Raw genomic sequence first — 13,500 nt, forward strand, 5'->3', positions numbered from 1 at the left:
TGAGTTTGTGTGAACAAATCTGAATCAGAGAATGTTCCACATAAACAGTTGTTTTAAATAGATGGGCAAAAGTGGATCATTCAGAAACTTCAAAAAAAAAATCAGTGTTTTCATCAACATCCACCAACATTTCTGGAAATGGCATAGCGATACAGTTTTCAAACAAATGATACATAATCTTTCTATGCCAAGAAGAATTAAACATTATACATTCTTGTAGGAAGGATAGCCTTCCATCAAATGAGTCCTTGTGCTGAAATTGGAGGTGGTTTCACACTTTAAAAAGTTGTGTGACACTAGGCAGTGTTAAGAATTTCCAGTCAGCTCCCGGGTAGAGTCAGCCCTTGGCAATCATCAGTAAAATTATAAGCAAATGACTAGCATTTGTGAGAAGACAAAGTAGGAATCAATTGCACAAGATTACACCACAGTCACAGTAAGATCACCACTCAAAGGTTTGTGGAAAACAGTAAAAGACCTCGTAGACTGAAGCAATAAATCCCCATCCATTCCTTTCTAGCAAAGTATTCAGGAAATTTGTTTTGCTGCCTTTGTTCAGCAAATTAAGTATCGCACTCTTAAGTAATCTAGTTTTGAAGTATTGCTTACAACACTTTAAAAGTAAAATTAGTTTACCTGATCATTCCTGATGCCTAGTGTGGTACTAAGACATGCAGATCAGAAGACCTTGGACTCAAACCCCAGTTTTAGATTAAATTAATTAATCTCAATGCCACTAGACTAAAGGGGAGAAATTTCATTTGGGAGCCTGCTTCTGATCAGCACTGCATGATTCTTACTAGAAAGCATGTGTGAATGTGTGGGAGTTGAAGACAGGATCAAGCTTGCCTCTGGTAGAATATATGTTTGAACAGCTTGCTGATAACAATCATCTTGGCTCACATGTTAAGGATGACTGCTTAGTAAGATATCAGAGACTGACAGCATCCCAGCAAGAGCCAAAGACAGGAGAGAAAAAAAAATTCTTTTCGACTGCAACATAATTTATTATGTGTATTCTGAGGTGTCTAAAATATTGTGGAAAGAAATTATTTTATTCAACTCAGCAGGATGGCGAAAAGGTTTATAATGTTGCAGAAAAATGCTGCAATTGTTCACTATGCTTTACAAAGAGTGTCCCAGAGGACCCCAGGCTTACAGTAAGAAATTTCAGGAGGGCACCGAACTAATCATATTTCAGCATTTGTCTATATTTGGTGACTCACGAGCACATTATTTGTTGGCAAATAAAAAATAATTTTTCCCTTGATAGTTGATATGATCTTTCTGAAATTAGGGTCGCAGACCCTCAAAAGTGTGCCAATATTTGCAACCCCACAGAAGAAACTATATTTTGAAAAACATGGTGGTATAAATGGCAGAGGAAAGTGTAGGCGAATAAAATCAGAAACATCTTTAATTCACCTGATGTGAAGTTTACTAGATACAATGGGCTGAAATTTATAAAGCGAGCTTGAAAGAAAGCGCAGTGCACGCGCGATTTGCGCGCCGCTGAGCCCCCGCGATATTTCGAGCGGGGGTTCATTTAAATGGAATGGGCGGAACGGCCGCCTCAGATGACGTAGCAGGGGCGGCCACTCCGTTCCCAGTAATGGTGTCCAACGCTACTGCACGGGTGCCAGCACCATTTTTAAAGGGCTTCAAGCCCTTCACTAGTATTTGAATTTTTAAAGGAAACTTACATTTAAAGTTACACATTAAATAACATCTTCACTCCCCTCGTCCACACCCCCAAGGAATAATGGATTCATTTGTAGCCCATTCCACCCCCAAAAAACTTTTATTCAGATCCTGGCCTTTAATAATTTGAACCCTCAACCCCCCATACCATCTTCCCCACCAATCGAAAGAGTTTTCCCCCCCCCCCCACCAGAGTCACGCCTCGGAACTCCGAATGGAGATCCGAGGGTTCGGGGGGTCCGGCCAATGGCCGGAATATCGGCGTGGGACGGTCATCAGGTTAAGATTAAGTTTATTTGCATGCATTAACCTTTATTAACGTTTTGAAATGAAGGCGCCGCTGCCGAGCATCAGGGGGGCAGTGGGGGGGGGGGGGGGGGCTGGGGGCGGCTGGCTGCACCAAGGCCTCGCTGCCGCCGGTAAAATGCGGCGGGGCCTTCACAGTGTCAGGGGTTGTGGTGGGTCTTTCCTGGAAGAATTCAGCCCAATATGTCTGCAGCATGCTGGCTCAAAATTTGCACGCTGTAATACATCTGTGAAAATTAGTTTGGAAAAAAAAATAGATTTGTTGCAAAATTCTCCATGTAACAAACGAAATTTAAAAAAGATGAATTGGCAAACACTTGATGGGCACTTTTGCAGGATTATTCTGAGCTTATCTGTTCCATTTAGTGGTCTGCCTGAGAAAAGGCCAACTCAAAAGCAAATTAGAAGCTGGAACTGAAACTGCCTAAGGCATGACTAAGCAACTTGAGTTTCATATGGTCTTGCTATGTGGAGGCTGGGTGACTGAAGGTGTGAATTCATATTTAGAGTTTGGAAGGCTGCAAGAGTGAAGATCAAGCACAGTGGCTAGCACCGCAGCCTCACAGCTCCAGGGACCCGGGTTAGATTCTGGGTACTGCCTGTACAGAGTTTGCAAGTTCTGCCTGTGTCTGCGTGGGTTTTCGCTGGGTGCTCCGGTTTCCTCCCACATCCAAGACATGCAGGTAATAGGTAAATTGGCCGTTGTAAATTGCCCCTAGTGTAGGGAGGTGATAGGGAATATGAGATTACTGTAGGGTTCGTATAAATGGGTGGTTGTTGGTCGGCACAGACTCGGTGGGCCGAAGGGCCTGTTTCAGTACTGTATCTCTAAATAAAATAAATAAAAAGCACGAACACCAAGGCTTAATTACGGACATTCAATTCACTGAGCCCTGCTATGATCTATTCTTCCAGATATTGGCAGTAATCTTGCATCTATAGGCTATTTATAATCATAAGTTATAAACTGGTCTTATCTTCAACAGTCAATTGCAGAGAAATCACTCGCTATGAAGCTGCAACATTTTCAACATCTTCAATGGTATCTTATCACCCAAAAAAAAACAAATCTGTACCTCAGTATTTGGGATAAAAGGCCAGCCACCAGTACATGATCATTAGGTTGTGATCTTAATTTCATTTTCCATTGCTTGGGCCACTCCTACAAATGAAAAGATTAAAAAAAAGCTTCAATGCAATTGTCATTGGTTGTGAGAGTTTATTAAATGTTACTCATTACAGTTGCTGTGAACATACAATTGAGGTTAAAAACAAAACTATCTTAACAACAACATGATCACAAGCTGTTGTTTGCTGAGCTAGCCAAGCCTTGATTAAAATCGAATACTAAGCGTGTTTCTTTAAGAAGCCTGCACATCCTACATAGAATTTTGTGTATGCACTCAAGACTTATTTCATTTCAAATGTTTATAGATTTCTGAAGTAGTAAAATGTATAATGATGCCTTAAAAAGGGACTTTGGAGAGCTAGGACTACTTTCGATTGTTGAAAATAAGATTATTCTTCTTGATTGGCTAAATGAACACTACTACAGGGGCACAAAACCCTTATTTTGTTTCAGTACATCTGAATAGAATCAGGCCTTTTCTTTTGGTACTCACATGGTCTTGCTCAAACTCTAAAATGCTTGTGTACACATTTCTCTGTTCCTCCTCTTCAGGGGTCAGTGCGGCACTGTTTGAAAACCTCCTTAAAAAGGAACCAAAGTCACTGGATGCATTCTCTCTATTTGCTGCATGACATACAGTTATCATTACAGTGATCAAATCTTTGAAAAAAGGTTATACCCCTCACCAACCAAACGCAATATGTTTAGGTGTGAGAGAAATCCAAAAAGAGAAGACTTTTAAAAGACTTAAAAGCATCTACAAACAAATATTTTTACATCATCACAGAATCGTTACCATGCAGGAGGCCGCCATTCGGTCCATCGTGACCGCACTGGCTCTCTGAAAGAGCAATTCCCTCAGTTCCAGTCCCCTGCCTTCTCCTCGTAACCCTGCACATTCTTCCTTTTCATATAACTGTCTAATTCCCTTTTAAATGCTTCAGTTGAACCTGCCTCCAGGACATTCTCAGGCAGTGCATTCCAGACCTTAACCACTCGCTGCGTGAAAAAGATTTTCCTCATGGAACTTTTGCTTCTCTTACCAAATATTTTAAATCTGTGCTCTCTCATTCTCGATCCTTTCATGAGTGGGAACAGCCTTTCTCCACCTACTCTGTCCAGAACCTTCATGATTTTGAATACCTTTATCAAATCACCTCTCAGCCTTCTCTTCTCCAAGGAAAACAGTCCTAACTTCTCCAATCTATCTTCATAACTGAAGCTCCTCATCCCTGGAACCATTCTTGTGAATCTTTTCTGTACTCTCTCCAATGCCCTCACATCTTTCCTAAAGTGTGGCACCCAGAGCTGGACGCATTGCTCCAGCTGAGGCCTAACTCGTGTTTTATACAAGTTCAATATAACTTCCTTGCTCTTGTACTCTATGCCCCTATTAATAAAGCCCAGGATACTGTATGCTTTATTAACTGCTCTCTCAACCTATCCTGTCACCTTCAATGACTTATGCATGTATACACCTTGGTCCCTCTGCTCCTGCACCCCTTTTAGAATTGTACCCTTCATTTTATTTTGTCTCTCTCTGTTCTTCCTACCAAAATAAAGCTCTTCACATTTCTCTGCAGCGAAGTTCATGTGCCACCTGTCTGCCCATTCCACCAACTTGTCTATGTCCTTTTGAAGTTCTGCACTATGCTCCTCAGTTCACAATGCTTCCAAGTTTCGTATCGTCTGCAAACTTTGAAATTGTGCCCTGTACATCAAGGTCTAGGCCATTAACATATATCAGGAAAAGCAAGGGTCCCAATACTGACCCCTGGGAACTCCACTATAAACCTTCCTCCAGCCCGTAAAACATTCATTAACCACTACTCTTTGTTTCCTGTGTCATGCTAGGCCCCCACGTGCCAAGAATGAGGCACATTCATTTTGTCATGAACATTGATTTTAAACTGTTACTGGAGTGAGGGGAGGACTTGTTGAACAGATCAGCCATGGCTGGAAGGGACATTTGCATATTGACAGACAGTGTTTGGAAGGACAAAGCAGCCATTCCATGACATTCAACCCACAATGGACTTTTGATCATCAGACGTTGAAGGTGGGGGACCTCGCTTTCCAGGTTAACTGCTAAGATGGCCAAATACACAAATGGACATGGTCAAACCACATGACTAACCTGCTGGACAACCTGAGTGTTTTGAACTTGTACTAACAGTTTGGGCAGAAAATCTGTTTGCTCCTGGACTGAGAAGATCTCTCTCCTGTCTGCTCCCATCTCTTTCTCACAGAACTCCAAACCCACTGAAGACACACGAACCCCAAGACAGAAATGTCTCCTACTGTGAACAAGGTTTAAAAAGAATACTGGGCCCCAATGAAAAGCAAGATCTACCTACAATCAAGGACTCTACAGCGAGTACGAAGCACAGTAACAAAAAACCCACTTCAGAGATTGCCTCAAACTGTTCCACTTCATTTTTCTTCTGCTCTTTCTGTCCCTATCTGCATGTGTGTATCGCGTATGCATGCTAGCCTAGGCGCGTCATGTATCCGTAGGCGTTAACCGAATTAGAGTTTAAATTTAAAAATTTTTAATCTTTCTTCTTTAAACCTAAGAAAGCTTGTGTGTGCTGGTTTATTTGCCTTATAATTGGAAAGTGGTGAACAAGGATTCACCAAGGGGGAGCTAAAAGCACAGTGTGTTTAAAATTAAACCCTGGTTCAGTAAGACCAGGTGAAGGCTGAAAGGGAACATTAGACCTATTTCTCACCTGTCGTAACACCTGTCACTCAGCCAATTTCGTATCCATATTGCTACTGTCCCTTTTATTCCATGAGCTGCAATTTTGCTCACAAGTCTGTTATGTGGCACTGTATCAAACGCCTTTGGAAAGTCCATGTACACATCATTAACAGCATTGCCCTCATCAATCCTCTCTGTTACCTCCTCAAAAAACTCCAACAGGTTAGTTAAACATGATTTTCCCTTCGGAAATCCATGCTGGCGTTCCTTAATTAATCCATGTGACTACTGATTTTGTCGTGAATTATTTTTTCTACACTTTTTCCCACCACTGAAGTTAAACTGACTGACCTGCAGTTGCTGGGCTTATCTTTACACCCTTTTTTGAACAAGGGTGTAACGTTTGCAATTCTCTAGTCCTCTGGCACCACTCCCGAGTCTAAGACTGAACAATTATGGCCAGTGCCTCTGCAATTTCCACCCTCACTTCCTTCAGTAAGTATCTCGTCTGGTCCTGGTGCCTTATCCACTTTAAGTGCAGGCAACCTATCTAATACTTCCGCTTTATCAATTTTAAACCCCTATAGTGTCTGACTTACCTCCTCTTTCAACATTGCCATGGTTGCATCTTCTTCCATTGTAAAGACAGATGCAAAGTATTCATTTAATACCTCAGCTATGCTCTCTGCCTCCATGTGTAAATCCCCTTTCTGGTCCCTAATCGGCCTCACTCCTCCTTGTACCACCCTTTTACTATTTATATGCCTATAGAAAACTTTGGGATTTCCTTTAATGCTAGCTGCCAGTCTCTTTTCATGCTCTCTCTTTGCTTCTCTTATTTGCTTTTTCACTTCCCCTCTGGACCTTCTATATTCAGCCTGGTTGTCAATAGTATTTCCTACCTGGCAACTGTCATAAGCACACTTTTTCTTCTTTTATCTTAATCTCTACCTCTTTTGTCATCCAGGGAGCTCTGGATTTGTTTGCCCTACTTTTCCGAATCAAGGGAACAGACCTTGACTGGGCCCAAACTCTCTCTTCTTTGAAGATATCCCATTGTTCATCTTCCATTTTTCCTCCAATTTATTCGCCCCAGCTCCATTCTTACCCCACTGAAGTTGTCCTTCCCCCAGTTAATTATTCTTAACCTGGATTGCTCTTTGTCCTTTTCCATATGATACAATGATCGCAATCCCCTAAATGCTCTCCCACTGATACTTGATCCACTTGGCCCACCTCATTCCCAAGAACCAGACCTAGCAGTGCCTCCTTTCTCATTGGACTAGCAACATACTGTTGTAGAACGTTTTCCTGAACACACTCTCGGAACTCTTGCCCCTCACACTACTATTATCCCAGTCTATGTTTGGATAATTAAAGTCCCCCATTATAACTATCTTATAATTTTTGCACATCTCTGCAATTTCATTGCAAATTTGTTCCGCCACGTCCTTCCCACGAATTGGTAGCAATGTAACCGCACCATTTTTGCTCCTTAGACAACACCGAGCAATGTAACCGCACCTTTTTTGTTCCTTAGTTCTTTGCAACACTATTAGTAAGCTACAAGGATCCTTACACCACTGAGTAGATCATTCAGTGCCAAACATGTGCACTTTCCTACTGGAACTTAATGGAATTAGAGAACCATTTCAGCATGACACCCTCTACAGGGGATCTGGGAGCTGTGCGTTCAGGGAAGAGAACTGTGTATCTTCTTAACCAATCAGATTGAAGAATCATTAATGAGCAGTGCAGAGTCTGAATCAGAAACTGTCAGTTAGAATAGTGAATTCAAATTACGTATAGAATGTGAATTAAAAAAGAAAGAAAGATGGGGTTAGCAGATGGAGACAGCTCGAAGAGACAGAAAAATTTACAAAATACTTTTTATAAATCTGCAACAATAATTACAATTTGAAGGAATGAGACTCCAATAAAAGTTAATTTTCAGTGCTAGAGGGGTCAACTGGCAGTGATTAAGTTTTATCACACCATTAAATATTTACTTATACGGAAATGGACAAGCTCTAACTTTATTTGGTGAGTTTTGCATGTATCTATCATGTAAGCACAACAACTTTGTGCATTCCATCGGTTTCAAAGCAAAGTCTTCTGGTACCAGTATAGAGAAGTTTGTGGTGGAGCAAGGAAACTCAGGCTGCCACTTCCTGATTTTTTTCATTTAAGTGTGCATGTGCAGTCGCCAGAAGTTGCTGTCCAATTTAATTTAATAATGGCGAGTGCTGTTAACTTCCATTAACTTGAGCTCGACCAAAACCCAGCTGCCTGAACCCGAACTCACACCAAGTCTTGTTCACCCATCGCTACTATGCTCGCTGACCTACATTTGTTGCCAGTCCAACAACACCTCATTTTAAAATTCTCATTCTTGTTTACAAATCCCTCCATGGCCACGCCTCTCCCAACTCTAACTTCCTCCAGCCCTACTACCCTCCAAGATCGTTGTGCCTCTCCAATTCTGACCTCTTGCACATCCCTGATTTTAGTTACTGCACCATTGATGGCCATGTCTTCAGCTGCCTAGGCCATGAACTCTGGAATTCCTTCCCCAATCCTCGCCACCTCTCCCTCCGCCTTTAAAATGTTCCTTAAAACCTACCTCTTTGACCAACCTTTTTGTCATTCTGTCCTAATATTTTCTTATCTGGCTTGGTGTCAACTTTTATTTGATAATTCTACTGCAAAGCACCATGGGACAGTTTACTATGTTAAAGAGGCTATATAAATGCAAGTTGTTGTTGTCGTCTCACCATTACTTCTACACCAGAATCCGGCCCAATAAACTTAATCTAAAAAATGACTTTTGTGCAACATGTACATGAATATCTAAAACACAAAAAGTACTCTTTTAACAGATTATTAACCCAACAGATTGAGAGACGGGAAGGAAGATGGTACAAGGATTTTTTTAAAAGATCAAAATATACATTCACACAATCGATGGGAGCCATTTTCTTGATCAGCAAACTTTGGAGAGGTGGTGGATGGAGTGATGTCACCATCCATCCCGTGTCACCAGCAGGAGCAATTTTGGTGATTGGGCCCGATTTGAATAAAATCGGTGACCAGCCAGTGCTAAATGAGTGACGGCAGGCAGATCAGGGGTGGAAAAGACAGGGAAAATCCAGCAGCTGCTCTGCAGAACCGGGCCAGCAGGGAGACTAGGGTGCGGGGTACAGAAGAGCTGCTGAGGGACCAGCAGCAGCTTACTATCAATAATGCATTGAAAGTTCACCTCAAACAGTAGCACTTTTTAGTAAACTCCACTGGTTCCTTATTTTTCCTCAGATGATATATATGGGATCTTGACAGAATTTTAACCCAATCCTGAACGTGGTGCAGAGTCATACTGCCAGGTAAAACCTGTTGGGAAACCAGCTAGCTCCTCTGGGCCCATTAGGAAAGTATGGGTTCTGCTGCCTTAGGGTCTCTGCCCCTTACCCAGCTGCAAGACCCTCACCCTTTCAGGATTGGTTTGCTGCTGGCAGCATTTCCTCAGCGTCAGAAGGCAGTCTCCGGGCCCCGCAATCTACATTTCCCTGCCGCAGGCCGACTGATTTCCAGTGGAATACTGGGTATCTGACCAGCAGCGTTCAAATGAGGCCCAACAGTTAAAATCTGCTGAGCCTCCAACCAAGATTCCCATACGGTATTGCCATCTGCGCCTGCCAAGAATTAAAATTGGTCTTCTAGTCTCCATTCATGATCTCTTGCCAATAGATTTTAGAAAACATTTAAAAGAATTTTCCATACAAAAAAGTTATTAAAAGTAACAGAATAAGGTGTATGGACATTAGCTGAGCAATTTTGGGCGGAGGTTGGTGGTGACAAGTCACATTGATGTTGCAGTTTTAAGGCTTTATCACCTGTTGGCTTCTTCTTGAAGTCTCAGCCTCCGTTCTTCCATCTTTCTTTGCAGCTGTACAGTACATTGTTACGGATATTTGTTCATTTTCTATAATTTTTACAACTACTGGGTTACCAGGATATTTAAAGTTAGGCAGAAAGACAGCAATAAAAAAGCTTTTAAAAAGTGCACTATTATCTTTTTTTCTTAAATGCAAAAACAAATAAGTTAACCAGATGTTAACCATTCAAGACTGCAAACATTACTTCTGGGTTCTTTTGAAAGGCAAGAGTGTTGAGAAAGGAGTGGAAAAGTTTACACTGCTGATCAGGTTTCTTGTCATAGGCCCTAAATCAATTGCTTGACCCTTTCAAAGGCAGGGTCAATCTCTCAGAGCCAAGATAAAACCACTGTTTGTACATTGCTGTACTCAATAAAAGGACTCTTCACAAAGCACTAAAAGTTTTTTAATTGCACACTGTGTAACTTTTACATTTAAAAATATCACATGAAGAGTCTTACTACCTTGATGTGAATACTGGGGCTGGAGGGAGGGTGCCGAGATAGGGATGGGAAAGACCATGAAGTGATTTGAACATGAGTGTGAGAATTTTAAATTAAAGGCGTTGTGTACCAAGAGCAAATGTAGGTCCGTGCGCATAGAGATGAAGGACAGCAGGACTTAGTGTGGGTTAGGATACAGCTATCAGAGTTTTGGGTGAGCTGAAGTTTAGTAAGGGTGTAGGATAGAAGGATGGCCAGGAAAGGATTGGAATAGTTGAGTCTGGATGTGGCAAAGGTGTAGAGCAACATGAGGCACAGCTGACTGATGTTACAGAGATGGAAGTAGCCGGTCTTTGTGAGAGAGAGGAAATGGGGTCCAAAATTCAGCTCAGGGTCAAATAGAACACTGAGGTTCTGAACAGTTAACATCAACCAGTGAGAGTGGCCAGGGAAAGGTATGGAATGTTGGTGGGGGCTGGTTTAATTGGAGGAATTTTGACTCAGCTGCAACGGGATGACAGACAAGCAGGCTGACAACAGAGAGTAGGTGAAGGGGTTGAGAGAGGCAGTAGAGTGGCAGAGCTAGGGATCGTTGTGCTCGTGTGGGACATGCCACGTTATCTTTGAATGGTGATGTCAAAAGTCAGATGTGGAAAAGGAGACCAAGGATAAATCCTTGAGGGATTTCAGAGGTAATGATGCAGGGTGGGAAGAGAAGCCATTGCTAAAGATGCTCTGGCTTTGATTAGATCGGCAAGTGTGGAACCAAGAAAGGATTGTACCACTCAGTTGGACAATGAACAAATGTTGAAAGCAAAACATGAAGATAAAATTTTACTGATCCAAGACTTTAGAATTCTACAGATTTCTTAATGCAAGATGAAATTACTGCTTGCATCTTAGTGATGCTTGCCTCAAGTAATTTCTTCAATATCTTGTTTGTCACACCTAATGTACAAAATGTTGTATTTGGCAATATTTTTAGTTCAAATGTAGGGGTCATTTTTGTTACTTTTCCTGCCTAATGGGTTTTAGCAGAACAAAGAACTCAGCTGTGAATTAACCATTCTCAGTGCTATAACCTTTACAGTGAACACTGTACTGATGCACAGTCACCATTTCTAGATAGCAATTTGCCAAAGATAAGATCAAAATGTGCACTAAACATTTAACCAGACCAATCCAAAATTCCTAAAGAATGTCACTATAATAAAAGGATACTGCTGCCTGTCTTGCCTGTGCAATGATCAAGTTCTCCATCATCTGCCGTTGAAGAGACAATGTCTGAAAATAAAAACAAGTTTTGACAAGAAAATTCTATTTAAAAATGTTGATGCTTTGCTCAGGTGATTGCTATTTCAACAAAGTCAGAAGTGAAATGTAACTGCATCTACGAGGGTGACATGAGGCAGCTGCACTTTTATCTTATGTGATTTGCAGGTTTCCACTTCTCTACACTTTGTTTTTATATAGAACATAAAATAAAATTATGGGAAGCAAACTTTTGAAGTCCTGTAAGCTACTGCTCAATTCATAAAAATAAATGCATCACCATTTATTTTTCTACATCTTACTGAATTTTCGTTTTGGGGTTCACAATGATGCCAATTTAAAATAAGCATGACAGAAAGTTTAAACATTTTGAAAGATGCAAATTAATCCACTACACCTTTTATTGGACTTTGTAAAGACCATTCATTATTTTTAACTCTTCTCTCACCCACCAGTATTACGTTTGAAGACGAATGTCCATCAGTTTGACATAAATTGGAAATATCTAGTTATTTATTGAAGGGGTAAGGGGAAAAGAACACCACTAGCAATTCAATACTATGTATTGAAGAAACTGAAACTGAGCAAAAATACAAAAAATACAACCTTCTATACTGAAGTTATCTTCTACAGACTTATAGTACAGCAAAGATTCTTTCAGCTAGCAAAGCAGAAAGATTTTTCAAACATGGGTCCAAGCACTACAACAACCGGGTGCTCCGGTTTCCTCCCACATGCCAAAGACTTGCAGGTTGATAAGTTAATAGGCCATTATAAAATTGCCCCTAGTATAGGTAGGTGGTAGGGAAATATAGGGACAGGTGGGGATGTGGCAGGAATATGGGATTAATGTAGGATTAGTATAAAAATGGGTGGTTGATGGTCGGCACAGACTCGGTGGGCCGAAGGGCCTGTTTCAGTGCTGTATCTCTAAACTAAACTAAACTAAACAAAGTCAAAAGAATACCTAGAAACAAAGAACTTATAATTATACAGCGCCTTTCACACCTAAGGACATCCTAAAGCGCGTTACAGCTTATGAACTGGAATGACTTTTGTAGCTCACGATCTAACAGCACTGTGGGAGTACCTTCACCACATGGACAGCATTGGTTCAAGACCACAGCTCACAGTCACCTTCTCGTGGAAACTAGGGATGGGCAATAAGCGCTGGCCCAGCAAGCGATGCCCATATCCCGATGAATTTAAAAACCTCCACTTTCTTTAATATCTAAACAGGAATGGTTGTCCGAATGTTTAACTGCAAACAATAAGGTAAGGAACTCAGCACCAACTCAGGGAGGCATCTTTCAATGTTGAAGGAAGGAAGGAAGGGTAAATCGGCAACATCAAAGCACTCCAAAAAGAAACTTTTTCTTACTGTCAACTAGTGGTCTAGTCTTGTAGTAAAGAATGCCAATGCATATTTGGGGTTTATAATGCAGGGTCTCATAGGAGAGCTTCAGGAATATGAAGTTGGCCAAATAAAGTTTACTTGCTTACTTTTTTATATTACATGGCTTTGAAAAATTGTAAAATATAACAACCCCTGTGTACAATTTCAATCCTCATCTCAGTCACTAAATTATTTCCCCAAATGATTTTAGCTTTTCCTTTCTCCCACTCCCCCAGAAAACAGCAAATATCCTCCCACATCTCTCTCGCTGCTTATTTTAAACTGATCACTTGAAGACTCTCAAGTTTTGGATGACTCAACCTTCAATTTTCCATTCCTTATATCATACTGCAGCTCAAACTATTTACAACTAAAAAGCACAATATTAATTAGTACCAAAACCATTGTAATAAGTTACTGTTTACAATTTCATTTTACCAGGCATCCAAGTAACAAAATATATTGAGGCAAAACTTCAAATTTCAAAAAATACATTCAAATACTAAATAATACAAATCAGAATAATACAAGCAGAAAAAATTGCAGTTTTCAAATTTTGGTGATTCGTAAAAAAGGTAGACTTAACAAAAACACTGCAATCATCCACTGTACTGCCA

At 40.9% G+C, this 13,500-nt stretch overlaps 1 protein-coding gene across 6 annotated transcripts in view; it reads right to left on the reverse strand.

Annotated features, from left to right (window-relative positions):
• vps9d1 (VPS9 domain containing 1) overlaps nucleotides 1-13,500 on the reverse strand; it is a 112,399-nt gene that overhangs the window by 73,550 nt on the left and 25,349 nt on the right. For all 6 annotated transcript variants that reach the window (XR_010976659.1, XR_010976660.1, XM_068049192.1 and 3 more), the window contains exons 6-9: nucleotides 11,437-11,499; nucleotides 9,731-9,783; nucleotides 3,630-3,717; nucleotides 3,084-3,169 (exon numbers count right to left, since the gene is read on the reverse strand). Coding sequence is in view for 4 of the 6 variants with exons in the window: in XM_068049192.1 (XP_067905293.1) it covers nucleotides 3,084-3,169; nucleotides 3,630-3,717; nucleotides 9,731-9,783; nucleotides 11,437-11,499 (290 nt within the window). In the remaining 2 variants the exon portion in view is untranslated. The remainder of the gene's footprint in view (nucleotides 1-3,083; nucleotides 3,170-3,629; nucleotides 3,718-9,730; nucleotides 9,784-11,436; nucleotides 11,500-13,500) is intronic.

The sequence above is a fragment of the Heterodontus francisci genome, chromosome 17, assembly GCF_036365525.1.
Source record: "Heterodontus francisci isolate sHetFra1 chromosome 17, sHetFra1.hap1, whole genome shotgun sequence".
In the NCBI taxonomy this organism is placed as follows: domain Eukaryota; kingdom Metazoa; phylum Chordata; class Chondrichthyes; order Heterodontiformes; family Heterodontidae; genus Heterodontus; species Heterodontus francisci.